The 22678-nt window shown below is 35.2% G+C and overlaps 1 protein-coding gene across 4 annotated transcripts; it reads right to left on the reverse strand.

The window, feature by feature from the left end:
- Window position 1: 1 nt before the first annotated feature.
- Window positions 2-22621, reverse strand: nphp3 (nephronophthisis 3). Of its 4 annotated transcripts, none has more exons than XM_027154270.2 (28): window positions 22469-22621; window positions 18588-18971; window positions 18234-18359; window positions 17652-17802; window positions 16695-16847; window positions 15859-15992; window positions 15621-15781; window positions 15256-15430; window positions 14663-14737; window positions 14329-14484; window positions 13975-14078; window positions 13622-13736; window positions 12975-13118; window positions 12740-12837; window positions 10331-10433; window positions 10127-10209; window positions 9808-9946; window positions 8675-8839; window positions 7570-7664; window positions 7244-7366; window positions 6616-6805; window positions 5988-6229; window positions 5540-5615; window positions 5273-5400; window positions 2996-3236; window positions 2153-2278; window positions 1847-1962; window positions 2-1269 (listed from the first exon to the last, which is right to left on the reverse strand). In XM_027154270.2, exons 2-28 carry the CDS (start codon window positions 18909-18911, stop codon window positions 1101-1103), a joined length of 3912 nt encoding a protein of 1303 aa, XP_027010071.1. In that variant the 5' UTR covers window positions 18912-18971; window positions 22469-22621; the 3' UTR covers window positions 2-1100. The 4 variants fall into 4 exon arrangements, with proteins under 4 accessions (XP_027010071.1, XP_047667243.1, XP_047667244.1 ...); XM_047811287.1 differs by having other exon boundaries at window positions 10127-10245; XM_047811288.1 differs by lacking the exon at window positions 16695-16847 and having other exon boundaries at window positions 10127-10245.
- Window positions 22622-22678: the final 57 nt, after the last annotated feature.

The following is a 22678-nucleotide window of genomic DNA, read 5'->3' on the forward strand; positions in this document are numbered from 1 at the left end:
ATGTTGTTGACATATTTATTAAACATTGGTCATTAAACACTAAATGGCATTCTGAAATTAAATAATGCACCTTATTAACAGTTGCACATGAACTTCTAATGGTTATTTAGTGTTTGCCTCCAGATAAGAACTTTAATCCAGTACTTTGATCACTTTATTGTAGTAAGATTAACTTGCATTCTGAAATGACTGTAAATGATTAAACATTCCACATACACCATGTTCATTATAATAATAATCTGTAAGGGGATTATCCAAAGCCACAAGCTGGTCCCGTATGCACTCTGAGGATGGACTCAATATACAGAGAAAGTTCATTCAATAATTTCTGATGGATTTTTGATTACACAAAACTATTCTTTAATATTCAGTCATTTTTATTTACTATATTAATAACCTCAACCAATGAAACATTTAGTGAAAGTGTTTGTCTCATTATAAAACAAAGCACAAATATTAAAACATAAAACATTTAATGATCTCTTTCTTAGCTGTAACATAACATGAACACACATTTGCCTTATATAAGAATTTAGATGAATGTGTACCATCATGTATACCAAAGGATTCGTGTATGAGAAATGTAACACCACTCGGTTAAAAAAACCAACAACACACTTTTAAATGTTTAACATTTATAGTCGCTGATTGCCGCGTTTCAAACTCGTACATCACACACTTCTCATCAGCAGCTTTGTGTTTTATGGCTGTGGCAAATGTACAAGTTGTTTACACTTCAGACGTCACCTGTTTAATGTTACAGATCTATGCACATGTTCCCACGTTAGCTCTTAAAGTAAGGCACATTATTTAAAGATGTTTTCACATAGAACACTGAAGTACAGTACAGAAGAACACCACATTGTTTTTTACAACAAAGTTGACTGAAGCCAAAAAATACCATCTCTTCATATTTCATAACACTTTAAAATAGTATTATTTACAATGTACCGGTACATGACAAGTAACTAATTATTCAGTTCACATTTTACTTCCCAAAAGGCAAAAGTCTTATTGCTTCCATCAGAACTTTGCTTTGGTTTATGACAAGTCAGTTTTGCCTGTTGACGGTGGATGGAGGTGTTGGACCTCACTAGAGGTCACCTGCCGTTGTGAGGTAGAAGGCTGGGGCTTCGCAAGCTGAACGTGTCACCATTGGATGAGTGAGGAGATGGCGCTTTCTCACACACCAAGGATGTTTCGGCTTCCTTGATCTCCATGGCTCGTTTGTAGAGCTCAGCAGCTTTCTCAAAATCTCCTTCCTCGTAACTTTAAAAACAGATGCAGAGATCCGGTCAGTCATTATTCAGAAATAGCCTTATATAGCCACAATCTCATGCTTTGGGAAACAAAGATTCATTGTTAAGTAGTGAAGAGAGCGCGGGGCTACTATAACATTAAATTTTCAGTTTTCTGAAAAGAGATTTACAGAAACAGAATAAACATTGTAAAGTTTAAAATTAAGTTAAAATTATTATTTATCTCTAACATCTGTCCTTAATGACAAGCCTGAGGTAACGGTAATGAACAAAAACTCCCTGAGATGATATGAGGAAGAAACCTTGAGAGGAACCAGACTCAGAAGGGAACCTCATCCTCATTTGAGTGATAAAGGACAGTAAATCATGTCAATGTAAATATTGTCCTTTCCACAACAGTTTGTAGTCCAGTAGAATTGTGTAACCAAGAGCTCCTGAGGAACTAACAGGTCAGCATCATTCCTGAGTTTATTATACATTTAACACTAAATCTTGACACAATGGCAATTCAAAGATGTCAGCTTTATTGTAAGATGAGGAGAATAAGGACTTCAGTCATTCTGTTTGTAAAATGAGAGAAAACAAACCTGAGCACTGCCAGATTTTTCAGAGTCTCTCCTACTCGAGGGTGCTGTCTCCCGAGGCTGTCTTCATACACTTGGAGTGCACGCTCATACAGTGGCAATGCCTCGTTGTGTTTCTTCTACATCACACACACAAACACACACACACACACACACACACACACACACACACACACACACACACACACACACACACAAATCCATTCTAAAACACATCATCTACAGTATAGTAGCAGCACAAGCGTTAATGCCACAGTTCAGCTATTTCTTTGGTATGAAATACGTGTTAATGGTGGTATGCAGTCTCACCAGCTGGCAGTAGAGGACACCAAGGTTAACCAGAGCTGTAGCCACACTCGGGTGTTTGGGCCCAAAGCTCTTCTCTCGGATGTCAAGAGCCAACTCATACAGAGGCACAGCCTTCTCCAGCTTCCCCTATAATGTGCACAATTAAATTGGGGCCCGAGTTATTCTTTTAGGCATGAAAAACTATTGATTGTTGGATTTGCCGCAAAGTGCATTTTTTTTTCAATTAATTTAATTCAATTCCATTTGTTTCAACAATTAAAAAGCAGCATTTTAAAAATATAAAAATTCTGAATAAAAATGACCAAATTTAAAAGTAAATTTTCTATGTCTCCCTCATGACCAAGCCAGAGGCATCGATGGCAAGGAAAAATTCTATGAGAAGATATGATGAAGAAACCTTGAAGAGAAACTCATCCTCATCTGGTTGATGATCAGAAATAATGTCCTTTCTACAATGAGTCTGTGCAATCTGGTGCTTTTGAGCTTGCAATCTAACCTCCAACTTTCACAGGGACTTTTAAATGAAGTTTTCTGTGAGGAGATGTTTATTATGTTTTGGTCTCTCTGTAACTTGAAAGGTTCACTCATTTCAAGAGTGAAAAACGTGTCTGTTACAGGACACGAGTGTTTATAGCTACTAAAGGTGGATTCATGCCCAAACTAGTACTACTACTACAAACTAGTAAACAATAAAATAAAATAAAAATCATTAATACATAAAAAAAATAAAAATATGTTCACAGGATATTTAAAGTCATAAGCTGTGTCTGCATATAATGTATTTATGCTTCATTTGTTCTTGTATTTCTCATGTAAGTGCTGCAGTAAGTGTATCTCTCTCACCCTACGCTTGTAGAGCATGGCAAGGTGTTTAAGGGTATAGGCGAGAGATGGGTGGTCTGGAGCGAGGGCTCGCTTGCGGATATCCAGTGCTTTCTCATACAGCTGCTCAGCGCTCTCGTAATCCCTCTTCTCACAGTGCAGGGCAGCCAGATTATTCAGAGACTGCGCACAGTCCGGGTGATCAACCCCCAAAACACGCTGCCGCATCTCCAAGGAACGCAGCAAGAAGACTTTCGCTGCACTTTAACACAATGAAAGAAATCTATGTTACAAACCAGTGATTTATTACAAAGCAAAGAGCATGGGATTAAAGTAAAGGTATAAAACTTTAACTGACTACTGTTAAGTGTTTAACAATACTGCTCACTTTTAAACTAAACACAGGGTTTTTTTTTGTTTTTTTATGAACTTGAATTATTTTCGTCAAATGATATTTTTCAAATAAGATCATTCTTCACTGAAATTCTTACTTACAGATTTTCCTGAAAGTTATAATGAGGAATAAATCAACAAGGCTAGAGGAGGTGGATTTACACTCACCACTGTGCAGATGATTATTTTACAAAAACAAGACATGCTAGAGAATTTATTTCTCTTATAAATCATTCACATTATTTTCCAAATTCAGCAGATATTTTACTCAGTTTTGTAGCTACAGTTGAGGTCATATGTTTAAATGTTCTTACTGAATCAGCAAAATGTTAATACTTAAAGTATTAACATTTTGAAATGTTATAAATTGCAGTATTTATTTAGTTCAGCCCTGAATCCCCTCGATTCTTAATATAACGTGTTGTTACCTGGATGATCAGTGAATATTATGTTTTGTGATAGTTCTTTATGAGTTCCTTGTTTGTCCTGAGCAGTAAAACTGCCTGCTGTTCTTTAGGAAAATACTTCAACATTTAGTTTTTCTAGCAGTAGCATTTGGACCCCTTATAAATAAAGACTATATGAGTTTAAGGTCCAACTTTTCATACATGAGAGCAACATGATACATTAAGAGGCAGGGGGTGTAAACATCTGAGCAGGATGATCTGTGTAAAATTTAAAAAAAAATGTATTTAGCACCTTTTAGAAGCTATATAAGATATTTATACGATATCCAGAACACAAAATAACACAATCATTCTGTTCAAAATCTTGGAAAATATGCAGAAGCTGCTGAAAGTTAATAAAACAGACTTCCCTCTGACAAAACACAGACACCTTCCAAAATGGAGGCTTCCAAAAATGTTTTTATTCTCACTGAAGCCTTCTCCATGATAAAATGGTTTTTATGGTTTTTAAACTCCACATATGTGGGTGTGTCTATACAAGTTACTATAAAAATAATAAAGTATTAAAAAGAGCACAATAATATAAATCGGAATTAAAGTCAGTGCTACTGTCAGAACCTCTGGTGAAAAATGACTCAACACCTCCTAACAAATCAGAATCGGAAAGTAAACATTTACTTCATAAATATTGCACTTTTCATAGAAGTTCTATTTTTGTTCTATTTTTCACTGCCACAGAATGACAGACAGAAAAAAGTATGAAGTATGACTGAGTGTCTGATTGTTATAATATTGTAAACAGACAAAACAGACTGCTGAGTATGCTGATGGACAAACTATAGGATAGATTGGGGTAAGGATAGACAGAATAATATACGTATTGATGGATGAATGCCACATAAAACCAAATCATGCTCAACATTTCCTTCTCTATACTACAGACCCGAAATATCTTCTGTAAAAGGAAAGACAGAGCAGCACATATAGCACAAGCAGGATTAGTTGACTGAAATTTTATTTTGGCATTATATAAGGCAGGTTTAGATTATGATGCTGCTTTATATCATACAAAAAATACACTTTCACTTCCTCCAGTCTACACAATTTTTTTTGCATTATATAAAGCAGCGTCATAATCTAAACCTATGGAAAATGACTTCATAATAATATGCTGCTTCTACAGTCCTAATGTATATTATGGTAGAATCCATTTGGTACAGTCCTTATGTATACTGTGGTATATTATTGTACAGTCCTTATGTATATTATTGTACAGTCTTTATGTATATTATTGTATAGTCCATATGTATATCATGGTATAGTATATAATACAGCAGTTTGTGGTTTTGAATATAGCAATAGAAACAGAATATTTATTCATACACTTAATCATTTACCTCACAAATTTCGACCAGCACAGGATGTGATTAATTAAGAAAATCCCACCAGACTGGACTTTGTTTATTTTTAAGGTAAACAAAAAAAGGGTGTTACTGACTCAATATTGTTCTGGAGGTAGTAAAGGACACCGAGTTCATTGAGAGTCTTGGCACAGTCAGCTGAGTCTTTACTGAGAGTCAACTCTTCCAACTGCAGCGCTCGGCGACGCAGGAGAGTGAACCCGTACTGTGAAAACACACACACAGACACACACATGCACGCATGTACGCACGCACACAAAGACAAAAAGATGTAACGAATAAGGGACAACCCTTACATTCAGACAAGAAAAATTCTTACAGGAATAAGAGTGATCATTTCTCACCATGTGGCCTTTTTGCCGAGCCATTTTCTGCCTGATCTTGACTGATCGCTTATGCAGCTTCTCAGCCTGCTCATATCTGACAATTATAAGCAAAATGGGATAAAGAAAATGAGCAAAGGTCAAACATAAGGGCTGCCACAGCGATGCTGTGTTCTATGACAACAGCTCTGACCATGCTGGCTGTAAGAACACTCACAGGTTTATATTAGAGTGCTTGTTCTTATATGTTCTTTTTTATACAATAACAGCTCATTTACAGGGTCCTGTATGGTGGACTCTTGGTGTCTAAGACATATTAAACAGATTTATTAAACGCTATTTAATGCATTAAAATGCGTAATCGTTGATTTGGTGAAGAATCAATCATTTTTCGAAGGAGTCTTGTGACTCCTGAGTGTTGTGTGTTATTCAGTACTTCATGTAGCATAGCTTTTAGTAAAGGATGTACTTGTTTAGTTTCTGGTAGAGGAGAGAGAGCGAGTCGAGTTCTCTCGCCACACTTGAGTGCTCAGCTCCATACGCATTCTCGCTGATCTCCAGTGCCTGCTTGTACAGTTGCTCTGCATTACCAAACTTTCTCCAGTGGACATAAACTCCAGCCAGCTGGTGCAGTGACTGGGCCACACTTGGGTGATCTGGATCCAGAGCTGTCTCACGAATCTCTAGAGAGCGCTGCAAGGGTGCAACTGCCTGGAAAACAAGCATTCACGTTCTCATAAGAAAATGATGATCATTGTGGTGAGTTTTTAAGAGAATATTTAACAAAAAGGTACCACAAGAACACAAAGCACAGAATGACACCATAAACAACCAGACATTTCAGTGAAGGTCTGAATTTTTTATTTCCCTTTTATCCGTTTACTGCCAAGCATATAATTGTAATAAATATAATATTGTAATATTCTGCAGATGTGTAAAAGTATCTGTTTTCAGAAATACAGAAATGTGTGTGTGTGTGTGTGTGTGTGTGTGTGTGTGTGTGTGTGTGTGTGTGTGTGTATGCATGTGTTGTGTGTGTTTGTATTTGTGTGGGTGTGTGTGTGTGTGTGAGTGTGTGTGTGTGCGTTTGTGTGTACCTGGCTGAGGAGCCCCAGGTCTTTAAGGAACCGACCAAGGGTCTCATACAGGTTGGCCAGTCTGCTCATGCTTTCTTCACTCTCACAGTTCCGCTCAAACTCCTTCAGAGCATCACAATATTCAGCTGCCATGGACACTTTATCTTTCCCAACAAACTGCCAATATGCCAGCAGCTCTGAGAAATGACCCCTGACAAATAACATACAATGAAATGTTACAACTATATCTATTATGTTTTGCACCACTCAACATTAGGGTAATTTGAAATGTTAGATTTTAGTTTTGTGGTTGTGCCATAATCATTACAAAACAAATCAAGGGTGTTAAAAAGCCCTGGAAATCTGGATGTTGTGAGGTACACAGACGTTATATATGAAACATCCGTCTTTCTGTCTCTCCTTCATTATTTTTTTTATTGTCTGATTCACAGAATGACAGACAGAAAATAAGCATGAAGAAAAAAATATGAAGTATGACTGAGTGTCTGATGGTTACTGTAAACAGACACAACAGACTGCTGGGTAACAGACTGCTGATGGACAAACTGTAGGATAGACTGAGGTAAGGATACACAGAATAAAGGAGGTATTCATGGATGAATGTGAGCTGGAGAAAGGAAAGTGTCACCTCTTGTAGAGATTCTGGGAGACAAACAGGTTGAGCAGACTGAGCTGTAGTTTACACTTTTCTCCCTGCTGCTGCAGCAACCATGGCAACTCATCAGCAACACGCCAAGTCACTGTGTTGTCACTGTGCACACACACACACACACACACACACACACACACACACACACACACACACACACACACACACACACACACACACACACACACACACACAAAATATTCTTATTGTCTTTTTGTTGTCATTAAAGGATGTAGGAGACTACAAGGCAAAATATACGTGTTTGTTTGTGTATCTGTGTGTGTGTGCACGTGCAAGATACAGACCTAAGCTTCTGGTTAAAATACTGCATAAGTTTCTCTCTGTACAAAGAGCAACATCTTCCTTCGTTGAAGAACTCCTGCATTACAGCCTCTCTTGCCTGTACATGGTACACAGAACAATAAAACACACACATACACACAAAACCATAAGCATGATACTCGAACAGAAAAGTCTATTTGACTCAGCCACTGCAGTAATGTGAAAAAGGCTTAGGCCACCATTAGATGGGTTGTTTTAGGAACGTTATAGTGAGCATGTATAATTATTTCACAGTCTTTTGATTAGATACACCCAAAGAATACAGTGGCAAGTATATCCTGTGCCCTCCGCTTACTTGTCGTTGCTAACACCTAAATATGTCCTACTATGTCATGTCAAATTGTCTGCGGGGAAAAAGGTCTAATACAGCAGGTTTGTGCAAGACATACTTTAGCATTCTGAAAAATTAGGAGTGGTCAAAGGTAAAAAAGGAAAAATTTCAATAACTGTTGAGAAGTTTTTACTTTGAGAGACCAGAAGAAAGTCCAGCAGCCTGAAGACGACATTTGGGCTTTTTTGTATACATATTTCCTGTATTTTCTTAATGTATCTTAATTAAGAGACCAATAAATAAATATGGATGGTCATTAAAACTTTGCTAAACACAGCTTGGTGGTTTGCTTAGCAACAACACAGCTTGGCAACACTCAGTATTGCTTTACACAAAACTCTGACTGTTCTATTAGGTTTATTTTTGATGTAAAAAATAAGATGTGAAACCGATTGTGGACAGGAAGTGCAAGTAGATTAAAATATGAGCATGTAACCATGATGTTAATCAGAGTGAGACTCTCTGTACAATTATATGCACTAATATGTTCAGGGTACAATTCTTTTGATCGGTTATTATTATTACTAAACATGCACGCACAAACACGCACACGCACGCACACACGCACGCACGCACACACATACGCACACACACGCACACACACGCACACACACACGCACACACACACGCGCGCACACACACGCACACACACACGCACGCACACACGCACACGCACACACGCACACGCACACACACACACACGCACACACGCACACACGCACGCACACACACAGGACCTGTGGGTGCTGAAAGCGAACAAGGCCACAGCTGAAGTTGATCATGAGGAGTCTTTGCAGGTTGTAGAGCAGACAGGAGAGTGCTGGGAAATGTAGCTCAGGAAAAATATCCAGGACTTCAGATTCACTAACACCATTATGACTGGCACAGAGCAGGCACAATAACTACAGAAGAAAAGAACACGCACATTATGAGGCCAATAATGTGACAAACCTAAATAAAGAGTTTTGAGAATAAACACACTAATACACATCCATTTTACAGACCACCATATCAAACTGTTTACATGCTGTTCTGTACACTGTCTTTGCTCTTTACACATTCAGTCAATTGAATCATTACAATACCTCATATACTGTAACTGCTGCTTTTATATCACGTTTCCATTCCAGTATCCATACATTTTTGCAGATGTATTGTAGAATTTACAGTATGTACTTTTTGTGTATTGTCTTTTGTCTCACACTGTTTGCACCAGGTTGCACAGATGCACTTTATGTAGCAGAGACTAACTTACTTAAGTCCTTAGCTCTGTGTTGTTCTATGTAGCACCATGGTCATGGAGAATTGTGGTCTGATTTCACTGTGTACTGCATTAGCTATATATGATTGAAACCTGTTTCCATGTTCCACTGTGTTTAGACACAATTCTTAACATCTATTGTTTGTGTGATAAAAACAGCAAGTACAGAACTACAGCTAACATCTACTCAGCCTGTGCTCAGGACAAAAGCCTTGATTAATATTTCGATATTATAATATTTCTTTCTTAAGAACTTGAATATTGTTTTTGTCAGAAAGGCCCTGCTGAATTTCTTCAATTAAAATGTGTCATCTTCATAAATGTAGAATATTACAACTAACATGCACTGACAAATAGATAATAAATGCTTTCAGTTCAGCTCAATTTATTTCACTTTATTTATTTATAGTATATTCACTTTAACAATGGACATTGTCTCAAAGCAGCTTTACAGAAGCATGGGTTTAAAATGATCTATCCTCAATGAGCAAGTCTTTCATAAACAGATTTTTTTATATATATTCTATTCTTCTTTTTGTACTTCTGTTTTGTTTTTTTAATTATTCATAATCATGGTATACTCTCATAAAAGTTAAGATATGAACTCACTTCTCTCGTGATGTGCCTTTCTCTGTCTGTGTTCAGTGAATCCACTACCACCTTCAGGCAGAGTCTGTACAAAGCCACTGTGTCCTGACATAACACACTCTGTTGTAGCATTCTATCCAGTGTCCACGGTGATCTAGTGCTGAGAAACAGGACTTGATGAAAAATGTGCTTTTCTGGAAGTGTTATTTTAAGTTACAAGCTGCTCAAGGCTTGAACACACATCAGGAACACACATAATAATTGTGAGCATTAAGCTGTATGCTTTTATATAGAGCTCCTTTCTTACACCCTTTATATATTGAATTGGTTAGTGACTCACTAGGTGAGGAGTCTGGCCAGCAGCGAGACATACAGCGCATTGCAGGTGGAGGCAGAACGACAGTGTCTTTCTAATTTCTTTTCCTGTGACAGAACAGTGTACGGCATCAATGACCCTTCCTAAGACATGGAAAAGCACTGAAATACATAGCAATGTATTTATACGTCACAGTCATACTCTATATCTATCGCAGCAGACACACACCTGCTCTTTTGTTGGTTTGGCGTTGGTGTTCACACACTCTGTGTTGAGGACACTTTTCACTTCTCGTGGACTGAGAGGATCCAGGTGTAAAGTTGGCCACAGCCTGAAAAGTGTAAGAAAACTGTTTTATAAAGATTTCCTCTGTCATTTTCCTATCCTCTTTTTGAACGAGGCGTCTGTATGGTATAAACAAGCAATAAAGATAATTTCCTGGCAAACATAAGAAGCACACAAACCATGGAAAATCAAATTGAGGATTTCTTAAATAAGAGCTTGAAGTGTGAATGATAAACAGGGATTATTTCTCTAAAATACAGTTTTATTTCAACTTGATTTTTTAAATTTATACAGAGTTCTGCTTCTGCTCAGATTCTGTTCACATTCACATGCACGCAGTGTGAGAATGGATGCATGCTTATATTACAGGATGAAATCGTAAATGAAACTGAGGCATCTGCTATTGGTTTAGAAATATGTGCAGTTAACACAGAAACCTTGGTGTTTTGGCTTAAGAAATGCTAATTGTAATTGCAAAAATCTGACTGACGTCTAATGTTGCTTCTTTCAATCGATAGCTCATTTACTATGAACTATAAGCACTGTACATGCTCTGATAGAGCTGCCATGTTTATATTTATGCTGACGAGAAAACGGACTCCCAATTTATTTAGAATACATGCTATCAGGTCCATAAACGATTGTAGAAGTGTCCAAGAAGCTTGTGGACCAACATCCTAAAAACAGATCAACTTGTACAGTATGAGAATGAAGAGAAGAGTATAAGGAAGGCATGAGCATGTATGACTGCTAATAAAACAAGTTTCCTAGTATTTATTGATGATGTTAATGCTAACAAAAGCAAAATGATGAAGATTCAACCAAACTGCGCAAAGCTCATTGGTGAGCACTAAACAGTGCAGATGGACAATGACCTGAAAAATACTTTGAAAGCATCCAAAGACAAAGGCAAAGACGTGGAATGTGCTGTAATGATTATTTCAATCACCTGACCTGAAACCATTTGAGCATGCAGTTGCACTTGCTGAAGGCAAAAGAGAAGAACCAAGTGAAGGTAAAATGCCCCAAGAACAAGCAGGAGTGTTGTCTAGAATACGACACTATACAGAGGAGAATACAGACATGTCTGAGAACAAAGTAACAGGTGGCAACAAGCATTAAGCCAAATGACCATGATGTACTCCGAATAGATTAATGAACGGAAGTGCTTTTCTGATTCTGACAGTTAAAATAAAAACTTTATGGCAAAATATTTATGGACCCTTGACAAAGGATAAATGTGCTCACATCTATTCTCTGCTTAGGTGCTTTATTATAAATGACTAAAAAAATATATTTCAAAAACTCTTCTTTAACCTTCCCAATTACTGTTATGTAAAAATATTATTTTGGGAATAATATTACTTTTAAAGTGGGCTAACAGGCCATGTCCCACAGAGAAGGCCACTAAAAATCTTAATATAACAGTGTCATTTGATTAATATCAATTTCAAATAAATAAAAAAAATGAAAAAAAATCGATTAAATGTTTAATTTTATTTTATCTTAAATGTATCATAATTTAACAATTTTGGTCCACTCAGGAAACTCTAGACTAGTTATATCATAGTCTGAGCATTTATCTCATTTATATAACTGAGCAGTTAGGGATAAGAGCCTTGCTCACAGACACAGGCAGGCAGATTGGTGGCCCTGGGATTTGAACTCACACCCTTCTGATCAGTAGTCCATCATCTTAACCAAGGAGCTACCACCACCCTTAACCTTTCACTGGACGATGGTGTACCAGGGACAACTATTGATAGTGAATAAACTACAATCCTTTGTTTAATTCCTTGAAGTTCCTTGAATGGTAGGTCCATTGGGTTTAATGTACAGATATTCTCCACGTTACGACAGTTATGAATATTTTTTTTCTTAATATACTTTCCCTTGGACGATGACAATATGACAAAATGGTAAAAATATTTCAAATATCGCATATGCAGACAAAGTATGTTGAACAGAATGTTGGTGAGTGCAATACGATACGATACTTCAATGCATGTATGATACGTAGCTTTAGAGATTTCATTTCAGGGTTAGCACCATTGTTAAGGTTTTTATAGCAGATGTGATTATCATTATATGAACAAACTGTCTATTAGATTACATTAAATAAATGTACTGTAATTTGTTACATTTTTAACAAAGTACAGTATAATTCCCCATACTGATCACCAGTCTTTAAGACCCCTGAGTAGGCTACGTCATGGTTCGGCTTGCGGTACTTAACGATTGGGTCATCGAAATGCATCTCCTTCGTAACTCAGGGACTACTGAGGACTCAGCTGTACTCATAAGGTGCAGGACACCCATTAGGAATAGACACATATAGCCTTGTGTGTGTACCTCCAGGCTTGTGGGCATGACTCGACGTTGACAGACACCAGAACCCTGACGTTAGCAGGAAGTGGATCAATCAGCCACTTCATATGTCGCTCTGCATTCTGGGAAAAAAAGGCAAGAGCAAGACCATGATATAAATCAGAGAGAGAGAGAGAGAGAGAGAGAGAGAGAGAGAGAGAGAGAGAGAGAGAGAGAGAGATAGCAATAACAAATACAGTAACTTGATCTTTACACCTACTTGGATTTGGTCAATGGAGTCAATGACAATAATGATGTTGCCATGATGGCGTGAGGACAATCTCTCCAACCACCGAGGAAATTCCTCCAGGATCTTACAGGGGTCCATGGACAAGCCTGAGAGTGACCAGAAATGCTGCAAAAGCTATAATAATGAAAGCAATAAAGATCAGCCAGTAAAGAAACCTTTAAACTGATTTACATCTTTATAACAAGAACTTAATTGAAGACACTTAAGGTGCTGCATAATCATTTTGTAAGTCTCATTAGTATGTAAAGTGCCAATTGAGATAAAAAAAAAAATTTTAAGCTTATGATATTGGAACTGCCTTTGACCTCTCCTTTCTTTTCATAGTTAACTAGAGTTAGATCATCAAAACATCATCTTGGATTTAGTTGTTCGAAATTCATTATAATATCTGTATTTTTTTTTGCTTTATATTTGTTATATTTGATATTGCTATATTGTTATATTTTATATACTTGTTTATATTTGAATTTTTGGTGCCACAATGAATTAACATGACAGTAACTGACAGTAAATGTCTTTCCTATTAATTAATTACTGATGAACTGCTATGAAACAATGGCATTATATAGTCATATCACATTGAGTGGCATATGTGTATTCACAGGCATATGAACAACCTTCACAGTGAGGCGTTTGATGATGAGGACAGGCTCTGCGCTGGTGGATAAAGCTGGACCCACAAAGTGATAAAGGATCAGTGTGTTGGGGGAGTGTTTCTGCTGGAGCGCTATCCTGAAACATATTTACAACACTTTATAACTGATAATGTAACATTGTTAAACCTACCAACATTATGTACATAATGTTTTCTACAACTACAACCATACAACCCTTCAAAACAACCCAAAATAACGGTGAATGCAATAAAATGAATCATCATGCATGAACAAACACCTGCTGCTCTCATCATGTTAGAACTGTATACATATAAACTTTAGATACTGATGGCTTCATATGAAGTAGTAAATACCATTTAGCAAGAAGGAGAGATTTGCCCGAGCCTGGTGCTCCTGACACTAGTACAGGAGGAGTCGGTGGAGGAGCAGCAACCATATCGTTCAGTACATCAATGTACTAGAGAGAGAGAGAGAGAGAGAGAGAGAGAGAGAGAGAGAGACAGAGAGAGAGAGGATTACTACAAAGGACTAATAATAAACTTTATACACAGACTTAAAGCTAAAAATGTTAAATAAATATATAATGACTAATTCATCAACAAATATTTGCCATCTATACTGAAATCTAAAAACTGGACATAAACAGTCAGAATAAGTTTATTATTAACTACTAACTTTAATGCAGAGAGGAAGAAGGATATAAGAACCTTCTGGAAGCTGAGACTAGCTGAAGCATTGCAAATGTGCTGGTAGGCTTCAGTCTGTTCCTGTTCATCATGTAAATCCCACAGCACATCACCAGAGTCAGATTCTTCTCTCTCCTCCAGTCCTGTGCTGTCCTCTAGCTCTAACCCCAACAGTTCCTAAAGGAAAAGCATATTACTATTTCAAAAAAAGTTTCAGAATCTGTTTTCAGGTGCTTATTTTCGAGAATCTCCAATAGTGAACAATAACACGATGGAGGCGTAGAGAATGTCACATCACATTCTTTTTCATTTTCTCTGTACTAGTTTGTCAATGTGAGTCAGAGTGTGTGTGTACCTGCTTTATAATCTTCTCTAGCTGAGCATAAATAAGTGCTGCTCCCTCTTCTGCAGAGCCTGAGTGGTCCACCACCTGCACATCAATACACACATCTCTGTGAATGTACACACACGGTTACCAGAATAAATCAGTTGAACAGACTGCAATGGAACTACAATTTACATGTTGTTAGTATGTTCTGGATTATAAGCAGATCCTTTCTTCCTCTACATTTTGACCTTACCATCACAATGTAGAGGAAGAAAGGATCTGCTTATAATCCAGAACATACTCGCCCATCTGTGAAGCATGGTGTTGGTAGTGTCAGGGCTCGGGCTTGCATGGCTGCTTCCAGAACACTCATTAATCTTTACTAATTGTGTAACTTACTAACTCATGATGGTAGCAGAACAATGGATCATTGTTCTTCTGCTACCATCATGAGTTAGTAAGTTACACAATGCACACTGCCAAGACAACAAAGGAATCCTAAACATTTGTCTCATATCCAACTTTTGATTTTAACCCCAAAATGTCTTTAGTGTATATTAACAAAATTAACTGGCCTTTAGTTTTGGGGAGAATAAAAGCTGAGCAGAAGTGTGCCTTACCTTAACCTTAGCGGCCTTGTCTGCATTGTTAACTTTCTCCAACAGGTCTCTAGTGGCCGAGCTCAGACAGGAAGCTTCTTCGTCTGCTTTGTTTTCTCCCGTATTTAGATACACTAGCAAAGGATGATTGTCTGGAGTGCGCACAAATGCCTCCTCCACATCTTCAATTACACAGCTATACAGTTAGAAAAAGACATCAACATTCACAATTAACAACAAAGACATTTCCACTAAGCACTAAGCAATATGTGAAATAAGAAATGGCCCAAAACCAACAGCCCTCGGGTCTCTAGTGTTTATTAATTTTGAGACTGTAATCACAATGAGATATATATATTTATTTCTGTGTGTGGTGTGCGCCTTGCCGGGACACCGAGGACTTGAGCAGTAGCACACACACTGAGCTCCTCTCAAGCTCCAGCTGCCGTTCAGTCATGTACAGAGCAGCCTTTTCCTCAGGGAAACACACAGTTAAATAGAAATGGCCCAAATTCTCACAAAACCTCTTCAGACCTGGAGAATGAATCTGAGAGACAAAGAGAGAACACAGGTCATAGTATGTTCAGTTGGCCTGACAGTGTGTTTTAATGTATATGTGTGTACCTGTATAAAGGCATGGAGTTCGGCCCTAGTCTCTTGGGTGTAGATGAGGTAACAGCGGACTGTGTTACTCCATAAAGTTTGAGACACATGAGGAGAAACCTGCATCAGACTGGCCACTGCTGCATCCCAGTCATCTGAAATACACACTCAGTGTTAATGTAATGGCCCTCAGGTAAATACAGCTGCTCACTAGGATTGAGTTTAATTAATGGTTAAATTATGACTAAGGAGTCCTTAAAATAACAATATAAGGAGGTTTGTTCTGTAAAATGCACTTTCATTTTTCATGTACAATGCCATAACTGTAATATAAAGATCCGGGCAGTATATATATATTTACAGAACTCAGACTTTCAACAAGACCTAAAGGCACTAATATAAAGAGCTGAACATAAGAGCATTCATTTGGGTGTGAAATTAGATACAACGTGCATGTAGATGTGGGGCATGTTGCAGGTTATTTTCAAAGATGAATTACAGAAATGATATTGCATGCAATGTCGGGGAAGAAAACAATACAAAAATGAGTTTGCATGCTCTATTTGTTGCTAAAAATTTCTGTAACATGTAAACATGCAAGAACGACAATTATAATGTTGACCAGAAGCAGTGAAACTAAATCCTTTTCAAAACACAAGATGAATATACTTTATATGGGAATGAAAATCTTTTTCCAGGATCTCTTTGAATGGTGTTGGTAGAACTAGTAAAAAAGATCATATTTACTAAGACAAATACACAAGAACCCGAGTCTACAGACCCTGTCCACTTGTACACATACAAATCTTCTATATTATACTAAATCACAGCCTGTGTGTGCTATGAGGAACTTTAACCTCTGCTGACATTGGCAAACGGCCCCTCCACATCAATGAGACTGTGGGCAAACTCGGGCCCTCTGTGGCCCTGCTGCAGCTGCATCATACTCCCCATGGAAGGCTCACTACCCAGAATGCCTCCACTCCAGTACTCACACTGAGTCCCTGCAGCTAGAATCAAAGAGATGGGAAGGGAGGAAGAAGAAAAAAACAGACTGAAAGACATCAAATGAAAACAATTATATAGCTCAATTACACCTGCTTGTTTTGACTATCAGGAACACAAAACCCAAATTTGGAAATAAGAAGTCACATAATTGACTAAATGCATTGGTTTTGTCAACTCTTCTAAGGAAAACAAAGTATATCACTGAGCCAACAGGCATCATTAAAGATGCCTCAGCGATATACTTTGTTTAATTATTTTGTAATCATTATATATATATATATATATATATATATATATATATATATATATATATATATATATATATAATTTATTACACTTTTATTTAATTTATTCCTTTTTTTTTTATTTGCTCTCCGGCACATTCCCAGTCACCAGACAGATAGGGCAAATCAGCCACATGCTCTGATGTCACTGTGACTGACCATTCCTTCCACCCTGAGAGCATGAACAATTTTGATCCCTTGGCTCCTGGTCACAGACGGCAACATAAAATGCATATGCCCCATCACATGTAGATAGTATGTGAGTTTAAACAAAACAATAGTACAGATGTTTTTCAGTTCTGCCCTTCTGGGGGACTTCTTTCTGTTCCTGTAATTGTATTCTAAGTTGTCAGCATCCAAAATTCTTCAGTTCAGTTTCAACATGTGAAAAGTGTCATTAGAAAACAATATCTACGTTTTAAACTGTTGAAGTAATTTATTACTCTGACACAATAATTAGTGTCTCTGAACCACTCGTTGTTCCCAATATTAGAAAATCATGTATAGATAAGTACACCTTACTTGTAACACTTGTGTGGTTGTCATCAGAGTCAGAGTCAATAGGTTCATACAGTTGGATTCCCTGAGCTTGGAGTTGCTGCAGTTTGGACTCCAGATCACGCTTTGCCCTTAACAGATCCTGAATTTCTTTTTCTTTTGTCTCACGGAAGATCTGTTCATCAAGTTTGAAGAGAGACACATGGTGTAAGAACAGATGAGGGTGTAGACAGGAAAAGGGATTGTAATGAAATCTGAACACAAATGGTTCAAATTCAGAGTGAACATACTCTTTTGATAAAAAAAAATTGTACTAAACTAGCATTAATAGACTTGACAGCGCTAAAGACATTTTATGGGGACCGTAATTTTATAGATGGTCCTTAATGATCTCTGTTTTACTTTAGGGTATATATATATATATATATATATATATATATATATATATATATATATATATATATATATATATATATATATATATATATATATGTATAGACAGTTAGAGTAAGTAAGACAGAAAAATAAATAACATGATATAGTAGATTTGAGCTAAGGAAATTTGTGAAAGTGCAAACCACAAATCAGTTTAAGTAAGGTTCACACCTTAAATTGCCGTTTCACTTTGTCTCTGTCATGTTCAAAGGTGGATGCTCTCTCCATTGCCTGGTATTTTGCCTCCACAGCAGTTTCCTTCTCCCTGAGAATCTTCTGGTAGGTCTTTTGCAAGGCCTGACCACCACAGCACATAGAGGACATAAAAGTGACTGTTATAATATTTCTGTTTCTTCAATTCAACGGCTTCATTACTTCCTATAGTCATCAGTTCAAAAACATATTCATTTACATTTACAGCATTGCTAGATACCCTTATCAAGAGCGACTTGCAAAAGTGCTTTGAAGTCTCTATCAATTGATTAGTTAAGACACACTGGTTAGGCTCTGGTTCTGTTCTGATACCTGCAGCTCGGCACGTAGCCTCTTGTTTTCCTCATCCAGCTTTGCCTCTTTCTTCTGCATGGCTGCTACCTCATTGTTCTTGCTTACACGGAAGATCTCATAGTCCTTCCGGAGACGCTCATATTCAGCAGCATACTCCAGCTCCACAGAGCCTGTAGATTTGAAACTGGCACCGATGACCCGTGGACCACGCCGGAATGAGCTGCGTACCAATCGTGCTTTTGGCTTAACTTCCACAGGAATCTCACATGCTTCCCCACCCTCGGCCCCGTACCCATCCTCAATCACATCCCCAGGGCTTACTAAAGATGACGCTGTACCCATAATGCTCTTGTGAAACACTATTTAGCACCCTGGGGACAACCAGTGGCATCACTGGTCCTCCTGATAGAGACAGAGGAGAAACAAGAAGACGAAAACAGAATGACTGACATAGTATACAGCGTATTTATTGACAATAAGAAAACTAACAGCTCATTTAATTATATATAGCATATTTATTTTTAAATATTTTACTTAAAAATATTAAAGCATTGAATGATTATCTGCAGTGTTGCAACAAAATATGACATTTGATTGCTGTAACATTGATCTATTATATTAACTTTAGAATTTTGTTTTTTCATTGTGGAATAAGTAACATACAGAAAAATGACTAATGATAAGTGTAAATAAGAGTAGATAAGTGTAAATAAATGTAAATGAGGTGTAAATAAGAGTAAATAAGTGTAAATAAGTTTAAATAAAAGTAAATAAGGTGTAAATATGTGTAAGTAAGAGTAAATAAGGTGTAAATAAAAGAAAATAAGGTGTAAATAAGTGTAAATAAGTGGAAATGAGGTGTAAATAAGGTGTAAATAAGAGTAAATAAGGTGTAAATAAGAGTAAATAAGTGTAAATTAGGTGTAAATATGTGTAAGTAAGTGCAAATAAGTGTAAATAAGTGTAAATAATGGTACATTAGGTGTAAATAAGTGTAAATGAGGTGTAAATAAGAGTAAATAAGGTGTAAATAACAGTAAATGATGTGTAAATAAAAGTAAATAAGTGTAAATAAGGTGTAAATAAGAGTAAATAAGTGTAAATAAGATTAAATATAGTGTAAATAAGAGTAAATAAGAGTAAATAAGGTGTAAATAAGAGTAAATAAGTGTAAATAAGATTAAATATAGTGTAAATAAGTGTAAATAAGAGTAAATAAGGTGTAAATAAAAGTAAATATAGTGTAAATAAGAGTACATAAGTGTACATAAGAGTAATTACTAAATTTAAATAAGAGTAAATAAGTGTAAATGGATGTAAATAAGAGTAAATAAGTGTAAATAAGGTGTAAATTGTAAATAAATGTAAATAAGTGTAAATAAGAGTAAATAAGTGTAGATAAGTGTAGATGAGGTGTAAATAAGTGTAAATAAAAGTAAATAAGTGTAAATAGAGTAAATATGAGTAAATACATGTAGATAAGAGTAAATAAGTGTAAATAAAGTGTAAATAAGAGTAAATAACGTGTAAATAAGAATACATAAGTGTAAATAAGTGTAAATGAGGTGTAAATAAGAGTAAATAAGTGTAAATAAGTGTAAATGAGGTGTAAATGTGTAAATAAAAGTAAATAAGTGTAAATAGAGTAAATAAGAGTAAATAAATGTAGATACGAGTAAATAAGTGTAAATAAAGTATAAATAAAGTGTAAATAAGGTGTAAATAAGTGTAAATAAAAGTAAATAAGTGTAAATAAGAGTAAATAAGGTGTAAATAAGAATACATAAGTGTAAATAAGTGTAAATAAGGTGTAAATAAGTGTAAATAAAAGTAAATAAGTGTAAATAAGAGTAAATAAGGTGTGAATAAGAATACATAAGGGTAAATAAGTGTAAATAAGTGTAAATAAGTGTAAATAAGAGTAAATAAGGTGTAAATAAGAGTAAATGATGTGTAAATATGTGTAAAGAGTAAATAAGTGTAAATAAGAGTAAATAATGTGTAAATAAAAGTAAAAAAGTGTAAATGAGGTGGTAAATAAGAGTAAATAAATGTAAATAAGAGTAGATCAGCTTTAAATAAGAGTAAATAAGTGTAAAAGGGTGTAGATAAGTGTAAATAAGTGTAAATAAGAGTAAATACAAGTAAATACATGTAAATAAGTAATAAATAAATAAGAGTAAATAAGGTGTAAATAAGAGTAAATAAGTGTGCATAAGAATAAATAAGAGTAAATGAGTGTAAATGGGAGTAAATAAGAGTAAATATAGTGTAAATAAGTTCAAATAAGTGTAAATAAGAGTAAATAAGTGTAAATAAGAGTAAATAAGAGTAAATATTGTGTAAATAAGTGTAAATAAGAGTAAATATTGTGTAAATAAGAGTAAATAAGTGTAAATAAGTTTAAATAAGAGTAAATAAGTGTAAATAAGAGTAAATAAGTTCAAATAAGTGTAAATAAGAGTAAATAAGTGTAAATAAGAGTAAATAAGAGTAAATATTGTGTAAATAAGTGTAAATAAGAGTAAATATTGTGTAAATAAGAGTAAATAAGTGTAAATAAGTTTAAATAAGAGTAAATAAGTGTAAATAAGAGTACATAAGTGTAAATAAGTGTAAATAAGAGTAAATAAGTGTAAATAAGAGTAAATAAGTGTACATAAGTGTAAATAAGGTGTAAATAAAAGTAAAAAAGTGTAAATAAGAGTAAATAAGTGTAAATAAGAGTAGATCAGCTTTAAATAAGAGTAAATAAGTGTAAAAGGGTGTAGATAAGTGTAAATAAGAGTAAATACAAGTAAATACGTGTAAATAAGAGTAAATAATGTATAAATAAGAGTAAATAAGGTGTGAATAAGGTGTAAATAAGTGTAAATAAGAGTAAATAAGTGTAAATAAAAGTAAATAGTGTAAATAAGTGTAAATAAGTGTAAATAAAAGTAATAAGAATAAATAAGAGTAAATGAGTGTAAATAGGAGTAAATAAGAGTAAATATAGTGTAAATAAGTTCAAATAAGTGTAAATAAGTGTAAATAAGAGTAAATAAGAGTAAATATTGTGTAAATAAGTGTAAATATGAGTAAATATAGTGTAAATAAGTTTAAATAAGAGTAAATAAGTGTAAATAAGAGTACATAAGTGTAAATAAGAGTAAATACAAGTAAATAAGTGTAAATAAAAGTAAATAAGTGTACATACGTGTAAATAAGAGTAAATAAGGTGTAAATAAGTTTGAATAATAGTAAATAAGTATAAATAAGAGTACATAAGTGTAAATAAGAGTAAATAAGTGTACATAAGTGTAAATAAGAGTAAATACGAGTACATAAGTGTAAATAAGGTGTAAATATGTTTAAATAAGAGTAAATAAGTGTAAATAAGTGTAAATAAGAGAACATAAATGTAAATAAGAGTACATAAATGTAAATAAGAGTAAATAAGAGTACATAAGTGTAAATAAGAGTAAATAGGGTGTAAATAAGAGTACATAAGTGTAAATAAGAGTAAATAAGGTGTAAATAAGAGTGAATAAGAGTAAATAAGTGTAAATAAGAGTAAAAAGTGTAAATAAGATTAAATAAGTGTAAATAAGAGTAAATAAGGTGTAAATAAGAGTATATAAGTGTAAATAAGAATAAATAAGAGTTCATAAGAGTAAATAAGGTGTAAATAAGAGTAAATAAGGTGTAAATAAGAGTACATAAGTGTAAATAAGAGTACATAAGTGTAAATAAGAGTACATAAGTGTAAATAAGAGTAAAAAGTGTAAATAAGAGTAAATATAGTGTAAATAAGAGTGAATATGGACCGTTATCTAAACATACTCCACTAACTGATAGTGAACATATAAGATATGACAATGGACATATAGTAAAGATGATTCTAAATAATAACTTACGTTAATATTTAGCACTTAGATGTCATACAAACAGCGTGTACTATATTTATATTTACTTAAAAGTAAACTTTCATGCGCTTCTTCCTCTTAAACCGGGCAACAGGACACGCCTCACTGTACGGATCTCCGCTGAGGACAAACTGGTATCGACCGAGTAACGCACATGACTCTACTTGCTCTACGATTTAGTCAGTGTTGTGTAAAGTACTA

The sequence above is a fragment of the Tachysurus fulvidraco genome, chromosome 3, assembly GCF_022655615.1.
Source record: "Tachysurus fulvidraco isolate hzauxx_2018 chromosome 3, HZAU_PFXX_2.0, whole genome shotgun sequence".
In the NCBI taxonomy this organism is placed as follows: domain Eukaryota; kingdom Metazoa; phylum Chordata; class Actinopteri; order Siluriformes; family Bagridae; genus Tachysurus; species Tachysurus fulvidraco.